This window comes from Siphateles boraxobius, unplaced genomic scaffold (genome assembly GCF_051911475.1).
Source record: "Siphateles boraxobius isolate OS27281-9 unplaced genomic scaffold, OSU_SipBor_1 49, whole genome shotgun sequence".
NCBI classification, from domain to species: domain Eukaryota; kingdom Metazoa; phylum Chordata; class Actinopteri; order Cypriniformes; family Leuciscidae; genus Siphateles; species Siphateles boraxobius.
This window is the reverse complement of record NW_027509130.1, coordinates 1305573-1329333: the sequence shown is the minus strand read 5'-3', so window position 1 is coordinate 1329333 and position 23761 is coordinate 1305573. Positions and strand designations below refer to the sequence as shown.

Genomic DNA, 23761 nt, shown 5'->3' with positions numbered 1-23761 from the left:
CAGATATATTGTCAAAACAAGCATCAGCTATCAATATCAAGATGACTTAGCATTTCCAATTTATGTATTAAATTATTATCAGTATTGTTGTATTATTATTATTAGGGAAGGCCTAGGCTACAGTACTTTTATTATTAAATTGATAGGCTAGGCTATTATAATTAATTTACCACGCAATAATTTCATAGCACATCACCACATTAACCAGCGCGGTGTGAGGATAATACAAGATTACATAGAAGCGTACTCCTCCTCATTGAAAATTGTCTTAAACATTTAGGTCGATTACAATGAATTATAGGCATGTCATTAAAAATATTAACAGTCTATAATAAGTCTGAACACTGCAATAATTAGTCATCAATGAAAATTAAAAACAGCTTTATTTCAAAAATATTGTTTAACAAATTAATAAACATCGCAGGTGGCTTGGAAGACGTGGGTAATATATGGTTAATCCATTTGGCAACACGAACTGGAGGTAAGCAACAGTAGCTAGTTTGAGCTACAGAACTAAAAGATCTCCCTCTTTTCATTTTCTTTCTTGCTGCATTAAAGATTAAATGGTTAAACTTCTGTTTTCGTGCAGGCGCAGTGAGGGAAAAAACACAGAGTTTAGGGCAATCGGTTCATAGCTCTGCTTCAACTGTGCGATAGTCACGAGAAGCGACCAAAATGTCTGACATGCCAGAAATTCATCCGATCATCCGACTGCCTGTCGGGAGAGGTTTATTACCTCTTGTTTCCCCCTGTACACTGCACGAACACTGCACGACATCGACACACGACAAAGCTGAAAATCGCCCATCCGAAAAAGAGTCGCACGAGTCAGAATTCGGCTCAAAATCGGACGAAAATCGCAGTGTATGCCAGCCTTCAAATAGTGATTTTCTCCTTGATTCTGTTTGTTAACATCAGGTGTCTTCAATAATGCTCAATCATCACTCAATTATTCACTTAATTATCTCATTAACTTTAACACAGTGTTACTTATAACACTGTGGACTCATATAAACACTGAACAGTGTTACTTTAACACTGGGGATTTTGCTGTGTACAATTCCATTACATTTAAAATGATCCTCTTCATTATGTTAGATATGAGGTGTGATCATTATCTCTTTGATATGAGTTTGATGAAATGTTATGTGACATGTTGTCATATATGACACAAAAAGATTGTATTGATGTGTTTAACAATAGTTCTATGTTTTTCTTTTAGATAACATATTTCCAGATCTGTCTCTTGTGTTATTTGGAAACTCTTCATCAGTCCAGTTTGGACCTGAAAACATTCTCCTAGGAGAAAAACAGACACATATGGAAAATTCAGAAATATTGAGAATCAGTTCTTTACAGAGGGAGATATCAGAATATCACGTCTCTGTGATCAACATGATTGACTTACATGGAAGCGATCATCTCATTGGTCAGCTAGTGAATGAAAATAAAATCCATGCCTTCATTTTTGTTGTGCGACTGGGTCAGTTAACCAATGATGATCAGATGGGTCTTGAATGGCTTCAAAGAGTGTTTGGTGACAAAGTTCTTCAGTTTGTGATCATTCTCTTCACCGATGAGACAGAAGAAGAGTCTGACACTATAATGATCTATAATAGCACTATAGATGATCTGAAGAAAAACCCTGATCTGGAGCAGCTGCTGGAGAAAAGTGGAGTTAGATTTCACACCTGCAACAAGATGATGAACAACCAATCAGAGATGAGAGAATTGATGAACAAGATTGAGCTTCTGTTTAATGAGAATAAACAGCAATGTTACACTGCAGAGATGTTCAACACTGCATCAATTAGAAGCAAAGAGCTGGGAAACAGTGAATGTGAAAGTGGTAAGAATGTTGTTTTTACTTATGTTTATTTCAAAGGTTGTTATTTGTATATATTACAAATTTATACACAGCTTTATTATTTGATTTTAGGTCAAAAATCAGACATGGATCCAAATGCACAATTAAACTTAATTTTACTAGGGAAAACAAAAGTTGGGAAGAGTGCATCAGGAAACACAATACTGGGACGACCAGCTTTCGTGTCAAAGAAAAGCTCCACTTTAGTCACTCGAGATGTTGCTGTTGAATCTGGGACTGTTAATGGGTTTCCAGTCACTGTTTATGACACACCAGGATTGTTCAACACACACATGAGTGACGAAGAGATTCAGCAGATGATAAATGAAAAGGTTCTTCAGAGATGTGAATCAGGTCCCTGTGTGTTTCTGCTGGTCATCAAAGCTGACAGTTTCACTGAAGAAGAGAGAAAAACTGTGGAGAAGATCGAGAAGCTGTTAGGAGAAAAACGCTTAGAGAAAATCAGGATTCTCTTCACCAGAGGAGACGAACTGGAGGATGAAAACATGACAATACAAGACTTCCTTGATGAAACTGAACCACTGAAGAAACTCATTCAGAAATATGATCAGAGATACTGTGTGTTCAACAACAAGAATTCAGGATCAACTGACCAGGCTAGATTACTACTTGCAACAATTCTCCAGAGATCTTTGGGAGAAAAGTGTGAGTATTCTTAAAATCAGTATTTAAAATGTTTTAAAGTTTTTGGTTAAAATGTGTGCATCTTAATGTTGGCAAACTGTTGTGTGTCTTACAAAGTGTATTATATGATTGTGATTAGGGGTGCACCGATACCACTTTTTTCAGAACGAGTGTGTTGTGGCAAAAATTCTGTTAAACATCATCACTGCGTAAGAGAACTCGGAATCAAATTTATAAAAGAGAAGTATTTATTCTTGCAAGAATAGCCCCAGTCGCCAACACAGCAGTTACCCTGTGGAGTGAGTGAGACACAGACAGGAAGAAATGGGCAGCCTTTATACCATTTTCAAGGTCTCCCTTCAGCAGGCTTCTGTCTGCCTTCACCGATAAGAGACCCACTGTCACATAGGCTCCTGTTTATCTCAAGACCATCAAAGGCCTATGGTCAAAGGTACTGCCCCATATGACCCTGAAGTGTCACACCCAGCCACCTCCCCAGATACCCAAACATGACTCAGCAGTTCACAAACATAAATACATTTCAGAGAAGTTCCTCCTTTTCACATCAGATTGTGAATGATAAAACCATATGAAATTCCTTTGCGATGAAAATCAAATATTTCCACAATACCAATACTTTCATTTTTGGTACTCGCCGATACCGATACTGTCAGGAAATAAACAAGAGATCCAATAGCAAGTAAAGTAATATTTATTGAGTGAGTTTTGGTAGCTGATAGTAGTACTTTGTTTACTAGGATACGCACCAAGACAGGCGTTTATTTTTTACATAACTTTGTGTGAATTTGTCCATACAAGCGCAAGACTTGAAAGACAATTCAGTTCAGTATTCGCGCACTGAGACGCTGGTTTTCGGGGCGCGCGCTTTGTATGTTCGTTTCGTGGAACTTCTTGACCTGCACACATCCTGTAATAATGTACACTGTTAGACCTTACCAGGTTTTTTTTACAGTAAAATACGGGCAACACTGTTGCCAGTAAGTTACTGTTAATTGTACAGTTCTTTACTGTAATCTACAGTATGTTACTGTAAAAATGCACTAAATAAAAACTCAAGTTAACTAATTTCACTTGCAGAAACCCGACTGCCTTAAATTTAAATGTATCAACTAAAATTTATAATACACTAATAATGTGAAAAAAAGTATGACTTATTTCATTTGACATTGTACATAAAAAGATTTCCACTGGATCAGCAACTACACAGTCACCGCTTGTTAAATAAAGCAACACGCAGCGTATCAGCAATGTTTCTAGATCTTCTCCTTGACTGAAGCACAGGCTCTACTCTTCAACACAATGGTGACCCAAAAAAAATATTTTACAGTAAACTCCTGGCAACAGTGTTGCCAGTATAAACCTGTTTTATAACTTACAGTTTATTACTGTTAAAATACATTTCGTGGTTGTGTCTTTTTATCTTACACTGTTAACCCTTTCAACCACACAGGAAAATCCACACTACAAAGAGTAAAAAGTAACACTGACACAGTGTTGCAGTGAGATAATTAAGGGAATATATAAGTGATTGTTGAGCATTAGTGATGAACACCTGCTGTTAACAAGCAGAATCACTGAAGGAAAGAGGAACTCAAGAACAGAAAATAGAGAAACACAAGACCTACAACTGACTTCCAGCCATTACACATTACACTTATTATTAACCAGTATGGCTTTATTTCTGTCATACATCTATAGAAGACGTTGTTGAGATGTTTAATTAAAAATGTTTGGTTTGAAGTTACCATTAATAGAGATCAGTGTTTGCTTTAGTTGAGATGCTGACCCTTGACTTTATAACATTAGATTTCCTCTTGCTGCCTTGAACTGTGATTCTTCAGGGCACACTTGTGCACAGGCATGGTTTGTGAATGATTGTGGTTATATTGATTATGATGACAAATATAGCTTATTCATTCACTAATCTCAGTCAGAGTTTAATCCTCTGTCAAAAGTGTTACATTACCTTCACTGTGAAACTACAGTAATGAGATACAATAACTTATTTTTTGAGCACATATGCACAACCGAAAAAACAGAGCTACACTGTCTTGTAGAAACACAGAGATATCAAACATGCGCACATGAATCGCAACAATTGTGGCAATAATTTTTGTATTTATTTATTCATTCATGTAGCAGTGCGACATGAAACTTTTGATTGTCACCATTGTTGAGATTCATGTGATTGTGGATGTCTGTGTCTGAGTCAAGCAGGAGTTCAGAATGTTTTAATGCACTGTATGATTACTATATTCTACAGAAGACCTGTTTGCAGAAATATTGCTGGATTTCTTGTTGTAGATTCACAGATATATATGAAATATCCATACGTTCAAAGCTTATTCACAGGATGAGATCAGAGAATTGTACATGTCCAGAATGATTATGACATCATCACAACAGCCTAAAACATCTAATCAACTTTCTTTTGACTTTTTCTTGCCCTAACAAATGTGTTTTATAAACTCACTGTTACAGCAGCCATAGAGAAACTAATGTTATAAAGTCAAGGGTCAAGAGACCAACTAAAGCAAATACTGATCTCCATTATGGTGACAACAAACTTTATTATTAACTAAATCTCTGTTAATTCTCAGCAAGATATTTTGTACATGTATGAAAGAAATAATCGTAAACTGGTTTGTAAACTGTTTTCACACTCAGTGTTGCTGGAAGTCAGTTGTAGTTTTTGTGTTTTTCTTTTTCTGTTCTTGTTTTTCTGTCCTTCAGTGATTCTGCTTATCAGGTGTTCATCAGTGTCTCAATTCACTCACTTCTTCTCATTCAAGTGGACCATATTAGAGAATGAACATAGGGAATAGTTAATGAGGGTATAGGGTTCGATTGTGAAAACAGCCTCTGAGTGTCGACTATGAGAGCTGTTAATTCACAGTATATTCCTGTAGGCTACTTTCTCGAGAATGCAAATATAACCCAGAATGCATTGTTTTCTACGGTATATTACTGTTATAATGGAAAAATGGTATGATACTGTCACTTTTTTTACAGCAAGGGTTAACAGTGTATATAACCACTCGCTATACATAAATCAGGTAACAGTTCATGTTTTACTTACAAATGATTTAGTTTTACATTTACATTTAGTCATTTAGCAGACGCTTTTATCCAAAACGACTTACATCTGAGGACTAAAGCAAGCGAGTCATCGTGAAGAGGCAAGAACAACGCAAGAAGTGCTCAAAATACAAAGTTCAGGCATTGCTCAGAGTAGCAAAAGCCAGACAAGGGAAGATTTAAAAGGGAAGGAAAGATTTAAAAGAGAATAATTTTTTTTTATTTTTTTTATTTTTTTTATTTTAAGTACTCACGGAAGAGATGAGTTTTCAGTTGTCTTTTGAATGATGTCAGGGATTCTGCATTACGGACGAGGGTGGGGAGATCATTCCACCAGCATGGAACCGTGAATGAGAATGTTCTGGAGAGAGATTTAGTGCCTCGCTGTGATGGCACCACGAGCCGTCGCTCCTTGGCCGATCGTAGGCTTCTGGTAGGGACGTAGACTTGTAGTAGTGAGAGAAAGTAGGACGGAGCTGAGTCTGTGGTAGATCTGTAAGCTAGCGTCAAAGCTTTGAATTTGATGCGAGCAGCGAGTGGTAGCCAATGCAGTGAGATGAACAGAGGAGTGACGTGAGCCCTTTTGGGCTCGTTGAAGACAAGACGGGCTGCAGCATTCTGGATCATTTGTAGAGTTTTAGTAACACGTGATGGAAGTCCAGCCAGAAGAGCATTGCAGTAATCAAGCCTAGAAATAACCAGGGCCTGGACAAGAAGTTGTGTTGCATGCTTAGTTAGGAAATGCCTGATCTTCCTGATGTTATACATTGCAAACCTGCATGATCGAGCTGTCTTTGTAATGTGGTCTGTGAAGGTCAGCTGGTCATCAAATATTACTCCAAGATTTCTGACCGACCTTGATGGGGTGATTGAGGATGACTCTAGCTGGATAGTGAAGTCGTGCTGTAGAGACGGATTGGCAGGGAGAATGAGAAGCTCAGTCTTTGCCAGGTTGAGCTGCAGGTGATGTTCCTTCATCCATGCCGTGATGTCCGCCAAACAGCTTGAGATACGTGCAGCTACTGTGGGATAATCTGGTTGAAATGAGAGGTGGAGCTGTGTGTCATCAGCATAGCAATGGTAAGAGAAACCATGTGCCTGTATGATGGGTCCCAATGATGGAGAAGAGGAGCGGTCCAAGAACTGAACCCTGAGGAACCCCTGTGTTCAGTTGATGTGCTTTGGATACCTCGCCTCTCCATGTAACCCTGAAGGACCTACATGTGCGATTAGGGCTGGGCGATATATCGCACGATATTGTTATGCGCATCTCGTCAGTAAAGCCGGTTCCTTGATTAGTAGTAAATCACCTTCACCTGCTTTCAGATGGAGCGGCATTTACTACAAAGAGCCATAGTTCACTGACAAGCTGAGCCATATAGCATTAATATCGCGGACGTATCGCCAGCGATAATTAATGCGATATGGCTCAGCTTGTCAGTTAACTACGGCTCTTTGTACACAGCAAAGACTCCAGTGTTAAATTAACACTCCTGGGAGTGTATGAGTCCACACTCAAGAGTGTTGAAGTTAATGAGATAATAAAGTGATTAATTGAGTGATGATTGAGCATTATTGAAGACACCTGATTTTAACAAGCATAATCACTGAAGGAGAAAATCTCAAATTGTAAGCCACCGTTATGGCGATCATTGTTTGCTTTAGTTGGGCTCTTGACCCTTATATTATTAACTTTAGAATTTGTTTGGCTGATGTATCTGAGTTATAACTGCCAGATGGACAAAGAAAAAAAGTGATCTGATGGTGTTGGTTATATTATGACAATCATCATTTGAATGGTAAATGGACTGCATTTATATAGCGCTTTCACAGACCGAATGGCCACCAAAGCGCTTTACATAGTTGCCTCACATTCACCCATTCATACACACATTCATACACCGACGGCGGTGTCAGCCATGCAAGGCGCCACCCAGCTCGTCGGGAGCAGTTGGGGTTAGGTGTCTTGCTCATGGACACCTCGACACTTGGTCAGGTGGAACCGGGGATTGAACCACCAACCTTTCGGTTTGTAGACCACCTACATGAACCACTGAGCCAACTTAATGAACTTAATGTTATTGATTTATGTTGTTGGTTACAGCATAACTGTGATTCTGCATAAATATCCAGAATTTCAGATATAATATAAAGGATTTCTTAAAAGTTGTTTTCTAAAAAAAAACTTTCTTTTAGGCACACACAGACTTCAAGATTCAGTCTATGCATCTCAACAATGGTGACAAGCAGAATATTCAATTAGGAAAAGTAAATTACATAGACAATTCAGATCATAATTTATTCATATCACAATGCATGATGGGAGCCATTAATGAGTTGTGATTGGTGGCAGCCACTGCAACATGCTTTATTATTGTCACCATTGTTGAGATTAACAGGCTGATTATTGATCTCTGTGTTTCTAAATAAGTTCATTTGAAAGTGTTTTGATCAGAACAATGTTTATTAAATAAATTGAATTATAGGAAACATATCGATATTTATATTTACTGTAGAATCTCAAAGCTATTACTAATAATTAAACCAAACTATCTCAATAAGTTTCATTTTCAGATCACAGCATGATTATGCCAAAACATAACCAACAATATCAAATCACACTTTTCTTTATTCATTTGACTGTTATAAATAAATAACAGCAGAAAAATAAATTTAAATTGAAAGTATAAGGGTCAAGAGCCCAACTAAAGCAAACACTGATCGACATAACGGTGGCTTACAATTTGTGATTTTCTCCTTCAATGATTCTGCTTGTTAACATCAGGTGTCTTCAATAATGCTCAAACATCACTAAATTAATCACTTAATTATCTCATTAACTTTAACACTCTTGAGTGTTAATTTAACACTGGAGTTTTTGCTGTGTAGTAAATAGGGCTGGGCGATATATCGCACGATATTGTTATTCGCATCTAGTCAGTAAAGCCGGTTCCTTGATTAGTAGTAAATCACCTTCACCTGCTTTCAGATGGAGCGGGATTTACTACACAGCACAAACACCAGTGTTAAATTAACACTCAAGAGTGTTAAAGTTAATGAGATTATTAAGTGATAAATTTAGTGATGTTTGAGCATTATTGAAGACACCTGATGTTAACAAGCAGAATCACCGAAGGAGAAAATCACAAATTGTAAGCCACCGTTATGGCGATAAGTGTTTGCTTTAGTTGGGGTCTTAACCTTTATACGATCCCTTAAATTTGTTTTTCTGCTGGTTTTTATTCATAACAGTCAAATGAACAAAAAAAAGTGTGATCTTATAGTATTGGTTGTGTTCTGGCATAATCATGCTGTGATCTGAAAAATGATTCTTATTGAGATAGTTTGGTTTAACTTATTGGCGACAACTTTTTGATTCTACAGCATATGTGATATTAGTATGCTTCTTATAATACAAAATATTTAATAAACATTGCTCTGATCAAAACACATTGAAATACATCTATTTAGAAACACAGACATCAATAATCAGCCTGTGAATCTCAACAATGGTGACAATCATACAGCATATTGCAGTGGCTGTCACCAATCAAAACTCATTAATTGGTCCCCAATATGCATTGCGATATGAATAAATTATGATCTGAATTTTCTATGTAATTTACTTTTCCTAATTGAATATTCTGCTCGTCACCATTGTTGAGATGCATAGCCTGAATCTTGAAGTCTGTGAGTGCCTATAAGAAAGATTTTTTTTCTTTAGAAACAACTTTTAAGAAATCCTTTTTATTCTAGCTAGAATTCCAGATATTTATTCAGAATCTCAGTTATGCTGTAACAAACAACATGAATCAAAATGTTAAAGTTCAAATGATGATTGTCATAATATAACCAACACCATCAGATCACTCTTTTCTTTGTTCATCTGGCAGTTATAACTCAGATAAAGCAGCCAAACAAAATCTCAAGTTTATAATATAAGGGTCAAGAGACCAACTAAAGCAACCAATGATCGCCATAACGGTGGCTTACGATTTGAGTTTTTCTCCTTCAGTGATTCTGCTTGTTAACATCAGGTGTCTTCAATAATGCTCAATCATCACTCAATTAATCACTTTATTATCTCATTAACTTCAACACTCTTGAGTGTGGACTCATACACTCCCAGGAGTGTTAATTTAACACTGGAGTCTTTGCTGTGTACAATGAGCCGTAGTTAACTGACAAGCTGAGCCATATCGCATTAATTATCGCTGGCAATACGTCCGCGATATTGATGCGATATGGCTCAGCTTGTCAGTTAACTACGGCTCTTTGTAGTAAATGCCGCTCCATCTCAAAGCAGGTGAAGGCGATTTACTACTAATCAAGGAACCGGCTTTACTGACGAGATGCGCATAACAATATCGGGCGATATATCGCCCAGCCCTATGTGAGATAGGACTCAAACCAGTGGAGGGAAGTACCTTTGATGCCCAGTGATGAGAGGGTGGACAGAAGGATCTGATGATTCACAGTGTCGAAGGCAGCAGAAAGATCCAGCAGAATGAGAACTGATGATTTGGAAGCAGCTTTTGCGATCCGCAGGGCTTCTGTGACCGACAGTAGTGCAGTCTCGGTTGAATGGCCTTTCTTAAAGCCAGATTGGTTGACATCTAGCTGGTTGGTCAGAGACAGGAAAGATGACACTTGGTTGAAAGAAACTCGTTCAAGTGTTTTCGCAATGAATGGTAGGAGAGAGACAGGTCTGTAATTCTCTAAAAGTGATGTGTCTAATGTTGTTTTTTTAAGCAGTGGAGTTACCCGAGCCTGCTTGAATGCTGTAGAGAAAATGCCAGTGTGGAGGGATGAATTGATGATGTGTGTGAGTGCTGGTAGGAGTGTGGGAGAGATGGCTTGTAGAAGGTGTGAGGGGATGGGGTCTAGAGGGCAGGTGGTAGGATGACTGGAGAGGAGAAGTTTAGATACTTCTTCCTCGGTTAGCGGAGAGAAGGTAAAGAGAAGGTTTCTGGTAGTGGGAGAGGATAGTTTGGGTTCCTGTGTGTGTGGAGCTGAGAACTGACTGCTGATAGTAGTTGTTTTGTTGGTGAAGAAGCTAGCAAAATCATCAGCAGTTAACGAGGAGGTGGGTGATGGTGGAGTTGGACAGAGGAGAGAGTTGAATGTCTTGAAAAGTGTTCGTGTGTTAGAGGCGCTGTTGATCTTGTTGTGGAAATATGAAGTTTTGCAGCGTGAACATCAGCAGAAAAGGAAGAGAGCAGAGATTGATACATACTCAGGTCAGATGTGTCTTTTGATTTGTGCCATTTCCTCTCCATTGCCCTGAGTTTGGTCCGGTGCTTATGAAGAACCTCAGATAACCAGGGGTTAGAGGGGGTAGTGCATGCTGGCCTGGAGGAGAGAGGGCAGATATTGTCTAAAGAAGAAGTTAAAGTGTAGCATAAAGTATCCGTTGCGGTATTCACATCTAGAGATGAGAATTGTGAGGGTGAGGAAAGTGAAGATGACACAGCAGAGGAAAGATGGGAAGGAGAAAGTGAGCGCAGGTTACGTCTGAAAGTAACTTGTAGGGGAGTTGGTGGAGCATGGGTAGTGAGTTGTAGATTGAAAGTAATGAGGAAATGATCTGAAACATGGAGAGGTTTCACCAAAATGTTGTCTGGGATGCAGTTGCGTGTGTAAACCAGGTCCAGTTGGTTGCCTGATTTGTGAGTACCTGTGGTGATGAGCCGTTTGAGATCGAATGAGGCTAGAAGAGAGATGAAGTCTGTTGCATACGCCTTTTCTAGATGAATGTTGAAATCACCAAAGACTACGAGTGGGGTGCCATCCTCAGGGAAAGAGGACAGCAGCACATCCAGCTCCTCAACAAAGCTTCCCAGTTGACCTGGGGGGCGATTAAATAACTACAATATGGATCCTAATGGGAGTTGTAAGTGTAATTGCATGATATTCAAACGAGTTGTTATTGCATAGAGAAGAGAGAGTTGAGTATTTCCAGTTGTTAGAAATGAGAAGACCAGTAGCTACCCCCACCCCTCCCAGACTGGTTATTTTTAATCCAAATAACTGAGTGAACGATCAGCAATCAAGAGCATTCAACAGAAGTTTCTCTCTCTCTCTCTCTCTCTCTCTCTCTCTCTCGTCAGTTCATAAGCTACATGCCTCGTTTTACTTTATTTGACATTGACATCCGACTGAACTACAAACTTTCACTGAAGTCTGTGATAAAGGGATGCGGTTTTCTCTGATCCGCTCGCGCACCACAGCTATAGGCATTACTATATTTCATTTAATATTCCACTGATAAGATACATTTACTTCATAGACAGCCTTCTTTTTATCCCCATTATTATCTCTGTTGTCAGTGTTTGTTTGTCTGGACACAAATACTGTACACACGCTGCCTGGTATCGGTTGTTGGTATCGGAGCATTTTTTTAAGTGGTACCGGTATCTGTGCATACATACCCAGTCAACACATTGATCTCATTCTCTCCATATGATCACAATGTAAGGGTCAAAGTGAGCTAAAACTAAAAGTGTAAAAGTTTGTAATAAGTGAAGCTGGTAATTCTGTGTGTTGCTTAATAAAGTTGGAGCCTGACATCAAACAAATGTTTACACGTCAACCCAATTTCGTTTTCAACCAAATTTTGACGTCTGAGTGATGTTGGAGTCCACGTCCAATAACATTTCTAGCTGGGGTGACTCACATTGTGACCATAATAAAATAATAATAAATAAAAATAATCTGTCTTTAAATTTAAGTAAAACAAAATTCATGTTGTTTACAAATCATAAATGTCCTGAAAATGTTCGTTTGACTTTAAATGGAATAACTATTGAGAGTGTCTGAATTTAGGTTTTTAGGAGTACTCATTGATGAAAAATTTAAATGGAAGTCACACATAGCTAAAATTTGCAGGTCCAAACATACAAAAAATTTGTAAAAACATTGCCGTTTTGAGTGAAGTAAAGTTTATGTTAAATTATAAGGCAATGAGAATCCTATATTGTTCCTTTATTTTGCCATATTTGATGTATTGTTTGGAGATATGGGGTAATTCTTATTTCACAAATGTAATGCCCTTATTTATTTAGCAAACAAGGGCCGTAAGAATAATGAATGGAGTTGCTCCAAGAGAACATACTACAGGACTGTTTCTGGAGTCAGGACTACTCAAATTGAAGGATTTGGTTGCTTTACAAACTTTATTAGTTGTTCATAAGGCAAAACACTGCCTGTTACCGTATGGACTGCAAACCCTTTTTACTGTAAACAGTGAGACAAGCAGAAGAAATAATGACTTTAAACAACCTTTTGCTGGAAATACCCTCAAACAAATGTGTTTCAGTTTCTGGTGTGAAAAGATGGAATTTTCTAGAAAATGATTTAAAATGTTGTTCAAATATTCTACAATTTAAATACAAGTATAAACAGAAGATACTTAATTTATATAAAGATGAATGTGAAAATTGTTAAAATTATAACAAAACAATAATGATGGTCTCGTCGTTGTTTTCGTTGCCAGAGTTGTCATCATTGCATCATTGTTGTTTTTGTTTGTTTAGTGTTGTGTAAGCAGAATTGTAAAAATATGTACGTATATATATATATGTATGTATATATATATATATATATATATATATATATATATATAATTTAAAAAAAGAAAATTGTTAAAATTGAAAGTAGATTATATTTGGTCTGAGCTATTTTGTTATTTTTTGTTGTTGTTATCTTTTGTCATGTCGGTGAGGCCATCTAATTTGTAATATTTTTATTATAAGAATGATAGTATAGGAGTTTATAAGATTTTTTTTTCTTCATCCTATTGTTCTTCTTGTCATGGAATGTATTTTTGTTGTGTTAGTTGGATTTGTTCAATTGTTGTTGTGGCATTTCGGGTGCATTACCATGAAAAAAGAATACATAAATAAATGAAAAATTAAATTAAATGAAAAAGTATGGAGAGATCACTGTCAGATCAACGTGTTAACTGGGTTGCTATCAGGGTTGTGGTTAAAACTTAGGACTGTTAAATGGAAAGTTGTTAGGTTCATCAATGTATTTCACCTTGGCACTTATTGCCATGTTCTTCCTAAAGGACTGTAAATGACTTGCATGTGTTTTTTCTTGTATATGTCATCAGATGAAGGGAGGTGGATTCCTGACAGCAGAGAAAAGGCTCACATTGAACCAGACACTCCAGTCTCCAGTTCCTCATCCAGACGGATTGTTCTTCTGGGTAAAACTGGTTTTGGGAAAAGTACATCTGGAAACACAATACTGGGACAGAAAGTGTTTAACTCTGAGCAGAGAATGAGTTCAGTAACCCGTGAATGTTCAGAGAAACACGCCACTGTTTCAGGCAGATCTGTGTCTGTAGTTGATACTCCTGGATTCTTTGACACAAAGATGAAACAGAATAAGTTAATGACAGAGATAGCGAGAAGTGTTTATATATCCAGTCCTGGACCGCACGCTTTTATCATTCTTCTCAGAGTAATTGACAGATTCACTGAGCAGGAGCTGCAGATTCCTCAGATGATTCAGATGATGTTTGGAGAGGGAGTGTTAAAATACTCCATCATTCTCTTCACTCATGGAGATCAGCTGAAAATAAAATCTATAGAGGAACTCATTAAGGAGAACTGTATATTAAGAGATCTAGTTCAGCGGTGTGGAGGCAGATTTCACGTCTTCAACAATGAAGATGAGAATAACAGAGATCAGGTGAATCATCTCCTGCAGAAGATTGACACAATGATAGAGCAGAATGGAGGAGGATATTACACTAATCAGATGTATGAAGATGCTCACAGATTCAGACGAGAGGAAGAAGAGAGGAGACAGAGAGAAGAAGAAGAGTGGAGACAGAGAGAAGAAGAAGAGTGGAGACAGAGAGAAGAAGAAGAGTGGAGACATCAGGTGAAAGGGAAAGAGCTAGTAGCTTATATAGCAAGACAAAGGGAAAACCCTGAATTTAAAGAGTTTTACAAGAAGTATCAGTCCCGATGGAATATAGCAGCTTTTGCAGTTGGTCATATGGCTACTGCTACTGCTATGGTTACTGGTGCATGTATTGGTGGAGCTCTTGGACTTATTGGTGGCCCTGTTGGTGCAGCTGTTGGTGCAGCTGTTGGTGCAGCTGTTGGTGCAGCTGTTGGTGCAACTGGGTTTGGGAGTTGTTAGACTTAGTTAGACGTAGACGTGAGAATAGTTCTCGTGGCCCACAGATCTAGGAGACCCAAACCTCTGAGACTATCCACTCTCCAACCCTGGTCCATGTTTCAATCAGGCCAGAGATTCTGGGCCCCTGGTGAATTTATTTCTGTCCTCCATAATGAAAATGATCAATATTATTTCACTATCTAGTTTGTTTTAACTGCCACATACTTTGATTTATAAGGGGTGATACATAAATCATTTATTTTTATTGTTACTATTAGTTTTATGTATTAAATCTTTAGTTTTACCTTCATTAATTTGTGCTGGTACCAAAGAGAGGTCTTTAGGTTAATAAGATTGGAAAGATACATTTAAATTTACATTCCTTTTTTGGTTTATATAATAACATTAGTGGTCGATTTTCTGTTTGTAAACACATTTCTTTCTTTTTTTTGTTTATTTTTATTTTTATTTATTTTTTTGAAATGCAATAATTCAGGATGGGAATAATGTAGTACGATAATAATTTTTTGGTGGAGTTTATCTGGATTTTTTTAAATTCTCTGAATTTTTAAAAATGGTTGTTTTTAAGTTGTTTTTAGTGACATACACAAAAGTAATGACTGATAACTCCAAAACTGTAGCACGGAGAGTCAAAATGTGCGTATCATTTCATAAAAATAAAATAAAAAATACATTTTAAAAAATTACATTTGAACATTCTCATGCTGAGAAACAAAGAAAATGCTGATATAAAAAAAAAACCTGTGTGGTCAAGGGAAATATTATATATTTTTCTAATTTGATATGCAATATCAATGAAAGGAAATAAGGAAGGAGGAAAATTTCCTCTAAATGTGTTCTGCATCTGGATCATATTGTGTGGTGATAGTATAAAGTAATAAAAAAGTTACAGCATTTGGAACCATGGTAGCCTTTTACATTGTACAAAAAAAAGGAAATTCATAAATTATGAAAACATTTTTTTTTTATCAATTAAAGTGAATGCACACTTTTGATGGACAAAATAAATATGAAAAGTGCTAAAAATGTACATAATAAACATTTTTAGTGTGTTGTAACAAACACTGGAGTATATCAAAAAAGAAAATTAAGAATAGAAAATATTTATAGAGGATTTACCCATTTTCATTTGTTTTTAATTATTCTGTTTGGCTGAAAGTATGGTGTATTACAAAAAAGTTAAGTAAACTAGCAAGAAAATATGATATATCAACTTTCATTTAGTTTATTGTGCAATACACAAACATAGCCTATAGCAATACTCAAATCAAACCCAATCGAGTGTGCAGTTTTATTTTTATCCGCAGAGTTTTTGGGTAATGTAAGTATGATGCGATAAGATTACAGCGATAATAATTTGTCAGTCCACACCAAATGCGACGCGACTACGAGATGCGTCAAAATCAATCAAAACCCCCAGCCTATCAGAACAACGTGTGGGCGGAGTCTCCCGGCAAGAAGTAATCTTGACGGCACTCGCAAGACTGCAAGAAAAATAATTTTTTCGTAAAAATGATTTCCATTAAAGGAGAGTAGATGTTAAAGGGGTGGTAAAACGCATTTTTTCGAAGGCTTGATTGTGTTTGTGGGGTGCACTGTAACATGTTCATGCTTTGTTTTTTAAAAATTGCATTATTTTTCATATATTTTACCTTTATTCTACACTGCTCTGTCCCTCCTTGTAAAAATGGTCTGATGGTTTCCGGGTTCTATGAGGCCAGTCCCTCAAAACTACGCAATGGGCTCAGATTGGTCAGCTGGCCCAGTGTGTTGTGATTCGCTAACCGCCTAGTGCACATTTTTCGGAAACGTCACGCCTCTTGCCTTTACCGGTACTTTGTGCTTTGGTGTATTATAAACAATGGCGTCAATAAAACCAATCGGACCCGGAAAACGTTAGTGAAGATGATCGAGCAGAACCTGTTCAAGAACGGCTGTCAAACGACGTTTCAGAAAGGTTTGTTTTTTGTTGTTCTCTCATTACTTTTTAGATACGCTGTTAATTGTACTAATTATTATAGAATTACAAAAAAATAAGCTTCATAAACAAGAATTTCATATAATCGTTATAACAAATTATACTACAGTCCTCAAAGGGATTTTTTTTGAGTAAAGACTGCGGATCTATAGTGATCGTTACTGACAGTATGCCATCGTTACTTTTGTATTTTTAGACTTTTGTATATTAACCCAAAACGAACACTAAACATTGGCTGCCAAATCAAACACAGAACCATCTTTAGCATGCCTGTAGATAAACAAGCATGTAGATAAACATAAAAGCTCTAATCAAAGAATGATTTACACTAATTCCAAGTTCGCTGTTGAGATTAAAAAACAGTTTGTAACGTTAAGTATGAATGAGCATTTAATAAACCAGCAGAGCCAAACAGCGTTGGCATTTGTTTACTTCCTTGCTACAACATACAATTAACAATAGGAACTATTACAGGAAAACAGATCGACGAAAAATAAATCATACTTACAGGTTGTGGCCCGTAAACAACAGCTTCTGTTCTTAAAGTTGAAACTGCTCCATCTTTCAGGACAAGCTGATGTGCGAATCCTGGATTGAGCTCGCAAAGATTGTGGAAGCTTTCCTTCGTGTGCAGCACAGAGAGCGAGATTTGGGTCATAATTATGAGGGACCGAGTTAAAAATAATTTTAACCATTGATCCCTAACTCCCTCTGTAACGTTTCGTGTTCCGGACAGAAAACAAACCAACGGAGAAGTTCTCAAAAACGTCTTTACTTTTCAACATCCTAATACAGACTACCAAACTACCGAAGCCGATTTGCTCCGGAAAAGTCAAACTCGTTTCTATAATAAACCATTAAAGTAATTACTGCATTTGCAATACTGAACCACAAGATGGCAATCTCTACCTGTTAATTACCCCCAATATATTACACTCCTCCCCTTTTTTTATTTTTTTTTTATTTTTTATTTTTTTACATAGTCCCTTTAATTTAGCAATAATAACCAACTACTAATCTTTCATGTTACTCAACCAAAAAACAAAAACTATTTCCCTGAACAGTTTCTAGATTTTGCAAAAAACATTCTATTTGCACAACAAAATAAAAAAAAAATCACTTTGCAGCTTAACATTTACTGGATCAACATAGCTTTTCCATACGACATACTGCCAGTTATAAGTCCAGTTTTTTAGGTGGAACCCGGACCCTCTCTGGGTACCTCCGTTTCTCAGGTGAGCTCTTGATTTCTGTGTGCGATGGTGACATATCGACAACCTGTTCAGCTGGAGTAATGAGAACCGTAGGCGGCGCTGGCTTCACTGGTGTACTGGGGACAACAGCTGGAAAAACACAGTCCTTGGTGACTGGTTGTACATGCTCAACCACTGATGAAGGCAAAACAGTGTTTATTTGTTCACCCTTTTCTCGCCATGGCAACATGTGGTCGACATGCACTGTGCGTTGCCTCTGTCCCTCCTGTACCATGTATGTGACAGCTCCCAGTCTTTTCAGCACTTTTGCCTGCATCCATTTCTCTACTCCTCCCCTGAAATTTCGGACACGGACAGCTACCCCATCCTGGAAAAAACGAAGACATGAACCACCACTGTCATGATGACGTTTCTGTGCAGCTTGTTTCTCTTCAACACGACTGGCAAGCCTGGGCTTCAGCAAACTGAAACGGGTCCGAATCTGGCGCTTCAGAAATAACTCAGCCGGAGTCCGACCAGTCACTGTGTGAGGTGTACTGCGGTACATGAGCAAAAAATTTGCAAGTCTATGACTAAGTGGTAAGGAACCCTTTTTCTCCGCTTCCAACACATCCTTCGTCAATGTACGTTTCAAAATCTGCACTGACCTCTCTGCAGCTCCATTTGATGCAGGATGGTATGCAGGTACAGCAATGTGTTTGATACTGTTTCCCTCCAGAAACTGTGTAAACTCCCTCGACACCAGCTGTGGACCATTATCTGATACCAGCTCTTCTGGCAGTCCATACGCAGAGAACAGGCTTCGCAGCACTACAATGGTGTTTTGAGATGTGGTGGAAGCCATGGGAAAAACTTCTAACCACTTTGAATGGCTATCAACCACCACCAAAAAATACTGTTTATCCTTCTCTGCAAAATCAATGTGAATTCTTTGCCACACTCTTTCCGGCCACCTCCAGTGGTCCAGCGGTGCGACTGCTGGCATTTTCTGAACAGCTTGGCAGATAGAGCAACCTTTCACCAGCTCTTCAATTTCTCCATCACAACCAGGCCACCACATGTAACTGCGAGCCAGAGCTTTCATGCGGCAGATACCTGGGTGCACATGATGAAGGTCTTCCAGTAAGCGCTGTCGATAACCTGGGGGTATGATGACTCGCTGGCCCCAAAGAATGCAACCTTGTTCCGCTGACAACTCCTGCCTGCGTATGAAATAAGGCCGCAATGCTTCCTCCTGAACATGACTGGGCCATCCATTCATTGTGTAGCTCCACACTTTGTTCAGTGTAGGATCTTTTAAAGTAGCTCTCTCAATGTCTTTCGCATCCACTGGTAGTTCCTCCATGTGTGAGAAGTAAAAAATACCTCCCTCTTCTCCTGTGTTGTCGAATGAGGCAGTGGGTAAGCGAGACAGAGCATCAGCGTTTGCATGATCAGCTGATCTCCTGTACTCAATATCATAGCTGTATGCCATGAGGATGAGAGCCCAGCGTTGCATCCTTAATGCTGCCAATGTTGGAACTGCTGACTTTGGTCCAAGGATAGTTAACAACGGTTTGTGATCTGTGATCAGTGTGAACTTCCTCCCATAGAGGTATTTATGGAATTTCTTAACTCCAAAGATGATGGCCAATGCCTCTTTTTCGATTTGGGCATATTTCTTTTCAGCCTCAGTTAACGTCCTTGATGAAAAAGCTACCGGCCGTTCCTCTCCGTTCTCCATCACATGGGAAATTACCGCCCCTACTCCATAAGGTGATGCATCACAGGCAATCCGGAGTGGCAACCGTGTGTTGTAATGCACCAACACCTTACTTTGCTGTAATAGCTGCTTTGCATCTTCAAATGCCTTAGCACACTCCGAAGTCCAACACCACTTTTCCTCTTTTCTCAACAGGTTGTGTAGAGGGTGGAGTAAGGTGGAAGAATTTTGCAGGAAACGGCTGTAGTAGTTAAGAAGCCCTAAGAAAGACTTCAGTTCCGTGACATTTTTTGGCTCAGGCGCTTTGTTTATGGCTGCCACCTTTTCATCCGTGGGGTGCAGGCCATCCTGGTCAATGCGATGTCCCAGATACTCCACACTGCTCTGAAAAAACTGACATTTTGACAATTTTACCTGAACACCATGATTTTCCAGACGGGTGAGCACTTCATCCAGTTTTTTCAAATGATTCTCCTCAGATGAAGCAGTCATGAGAATATCATCCAGGAAACATGTCACATGGTCCAGCCCTTGTAAAATCTGGTCCATTACAGACTGAAAAATCGCAGGTGCACTAGAAACACCATAGCTGAGGCGATGAAATTTGTACAGGCCCTTATGAGTGTTAATCGTCAGATACTTCTCTGATTCCTCATCTAACAGCAGCTGCTGGTAAGCATGAGACAGGTCAAGCTTACTGAACGATGTTCCTCCTGCTAAAGTAGCAAACAGATCTTCGGTATTAGGCAGTGGATATGTTTGCTCTTCAATACACCGATTAATACTGACCTTGTAATCACCACAAATCCTAATTGTTTTGTCTGCTTTTGGCACAGTTACAATCGGAGAGGCCCACTCACTCATTTCAGTCTTTGAAATCACTTCCATTTCCTCCAACCTGTCCAACTCCTTTTCTACTCCTTCCTAACTGGTAGTAATCCTCTGAGATCACTGACACCGCTGACCCTGTATCCAGCAGCATTGTTGTGCTCTTATCACCCAATGCGACATCCACTGTGTACCCCTTCTCACAGCTTGAGGTGGAATATAATGCATACACTCCAAAAAGTTCAGCCTCTTCATCTTCTCTAGATGTATTCCCTTCAGCTTCCACATACTGCGTTTGAGAAATGGCTTTTCCTTTTCTACATGCACGTGCTATGTGTCCAATTTTGGCGCAGGAATGACACTTTTCATTCTTGAATCTGCAGTCACATGCTGAGTGTCTTCCACCACATCGGTAGCATGTCTGTGATGTTCCAAAATTACTTTTTTCTCCTTTTTGGCCTTTGCTTTGAGCTTTATTATCCTTCTGTCGTCTAAACTGTCCTTTCCTCCCCTTATCAGAAAACCCTGCCCCTGACAAGGCATTTACCTGATGAGCCTGGCTGTGTCCAGAAAACTCCATGGATTTCTTTGACGCCAGCTCCATTGCTACTGCAATCTCACAAGCTTTCGGGAAGGTCAAATCCTTTTCAGATAGCAATCTGCGCTGCACGGCATCCGAGCGTAATCCATTCACGAAACGATCTCTCAGCGCGTCATCCAAATACTGTCCAAACATACAAGTGGCTGATAACTGCTTCAAAGCTACCACATAATCAGAGACAGATTCCCCGTCCCTCTGATTACACTTTTGGAACCGAAAACGTTCCGCGATTACAATCGGTGCTGGCTTATAATGTGTGCTCAGTGCTCTCACCAGATCAGAATACTCCATAGTACTCGGTACGGTCGGCGACACCAGATTTTTCAACAATTTATAAGCATCCGCCCCAATCACCGAGAGAAACACACACACCCTCTTTTCATCCTTGATTTCGTTTGCCAACATCCACTGTTCCAGACGTTCCAGATATGACTCAAAATCCTCCTTCGCATCAATGTATTCATCCACGCGACCGACTGGCACAGCCATTTTAGATTTTTTTGTCGAGGCTAACTGCTAACTCTCAAAGCACACGTGCCTGGTTCCTCCAAAAACCTTTTTTCACGACCAGTGTACGGTTACTTTTACAGTGCAGTGCGGCAGTGGCATTCGTTTAATATCCTCGACGCCATTTGTAACGTTTCGTGTTCTGGACAGAAAACAAACCAACGGAGAAGTTCTCAAAAACGTCTTTACTTTTCAACATCCTAATACAGACTACCAAACTACCGAAGCCGATTTGCTCCGGAAAAGTCAAACTCGTTTCTATAATAAACCATTAAAGTAATTACTGCATTTGCAATACTGAACCACAAGATGGCAATCTCTACCTGTTAATTACCCCAATATATTACACCCTCGTCCCTAGGAAGGATGAACAAAGTGGACCTGCAACCGGATGAAAATAACAGTAGCGTTTCGACGGCATTGCGACAACTCATCTCCAAAACAGCAATATAAAATGGCCTCGCCACGCTTAAGTATTCTCGGAGGAGGGGTTTATGTAAATAATGGGATATGCTGATGTCAGCAAACCCGGAGGAATGTCGTGTAGTCCTAAACCGGCTGTTTGCTGTAGTCCTTAGAACTTGATTTTTTTAAAAGCAAATATCTCTCTTTGCTTTGAACTTTGAGCGCTGTAACTTTGCAGATGTTGTTTATGCTCAAACAGCAACATTACACACTAGCTAAAGTTAGAAAAGTGAAATCGTGTTTTACCACCCCTTTAAAACTTCATGCTGATTTGCACTCGGCTTTCGCCAAGATAAGCACCAACTAACCCTAACTTTACAGTAACGTGCGTGTCCATCCATATGGTGATGTGAATATCCTTCTGTCTGGTGTTAATGGCTGAAGTATATTTACTGGCGCGTCAGCACACACAACGGCTGTTAAATACTTTCCTTTTGTTATTTATTTATTTTATGTAATTAAAGTCTATAAATGTTCGCTGGTTCCTGCCTTCTTCTTCCCAGGTTTCGGCAACAGTGCAACACAGTTCATTGTTATGGGAAGGAGGAGGCAGGAACCAGCAAACATTTAAAGATTTTAATGACACAAAATAAATGAAAAACAAAACAAAAGTATACGATTGTGAATATTATGATATTTTTATGTGATGAGTCTGAACTTACTTTTACTTAGCTTTTTTTCTGCCACAATAATTGTGTTATACAATTATGTCTGTGATTAAGGACAGCACAAGTGTCTGAGCCAGAAAGTCTTTCCTTCAGATCTGGTTTCTCTCATGATCCAAAGATGTGTGATTTGCAGATGTGCACAGTAAATTCCCCGGTATAAAATTAACACTGCTCGGTGTTCATATGGGAACCACCAGCAGAGTGTTAAAAGTAACAATGAGGCAGTGTTAGAGTTAATGAGATAATTAAGTGATTAATTGAGTGATGATTGAGCATTGAAGACACCTGATCATAACAAGCAGAATCACTGAAGAAAAGAGAAACACAAGAACTACAACTGACTTCCAGACACAGCCTTAGATTAAATCAACTGAAAAGACATGAAATCTCTCTAAAACCAGTTGGACCTTATTTCTGACGTTCATCTACAGATGTTCTTTTTGAGAATCAACACATTTTTAGATGTTGAAGTTTTAATGAAAATAGTTGGTCACCCTTATGGTAATCAATGTTTCCTCAAGTTGGGTGGTTTGACAATTTATGTATTTATGTATATTAATTGTTGACTTAGTAACAGTCTTTACCAAAACACATAATTTGTTGTAAAGGAAACCATAATCAAAGATGATCAGGTGATATATTTTTCATCATCATATTTAAAACCTTTGACAAATGTCATCACTGACCAAGAGAAGTTACTTTGTTATCAACAGATTTATACCATTTTGCCAAAGATTTAACATTCTGGATATAAATTTCTAAATACATTGCGAGAAAAGAAACTGTAGACACACACACACTAACATCAAGAATCAGCTTCTGAATCACAACAATGGTGACATGCTTCATGCTGCAATGCATGCTGGGAGCCATTAGTTTTATAATATAGTGGTTCCCAGCATGCATTTCTGCATGAAGCATGTCACCATTGTTGAGATTCATATGCTAATTCTTGATGTCTGTGTGTGTCTTAAATAATTTGCCCCACAATGTAAAAAAAAAAAAAAATCATAATTCAGAATGTCTGT

The 23761-nt window shown here is 38.5% G+C and overlaps 1 protein-coding gene across 1 annotated transcript in view; it reads left to right on the top strand.

Annotated features, from left to right (window-relative positions):
- LOC143711086 (GTPase IMAP family member 8-like) overlaps positions 1 to 15669 on the top strand; it is a 44314-nt gene extending 28645 nt beyond the window's left edge. Inside the window, exons 3-5 of the mRNA XM_077202389.1 lie at positions 1223 to 1849; positions 1940 to 2533; positions 13728 to 15669. Of these exons, the coding sequence (XP_077058504.1) occupies positions 1223 to 1849; positions 1940 to 2533; positions 13728 to 14770 (2264 nt within the window). The 3' untranslated portion in view covers positions 14771 to 15669. The remainder of the gene's footprint in view (positions 1 to 1222; positions 1850 to 1939; positions 2534 to 13727) is intronic.
- The last annotated feature ends 8092 nt before the right edge of the window (positions 15670 to 23761 follow it).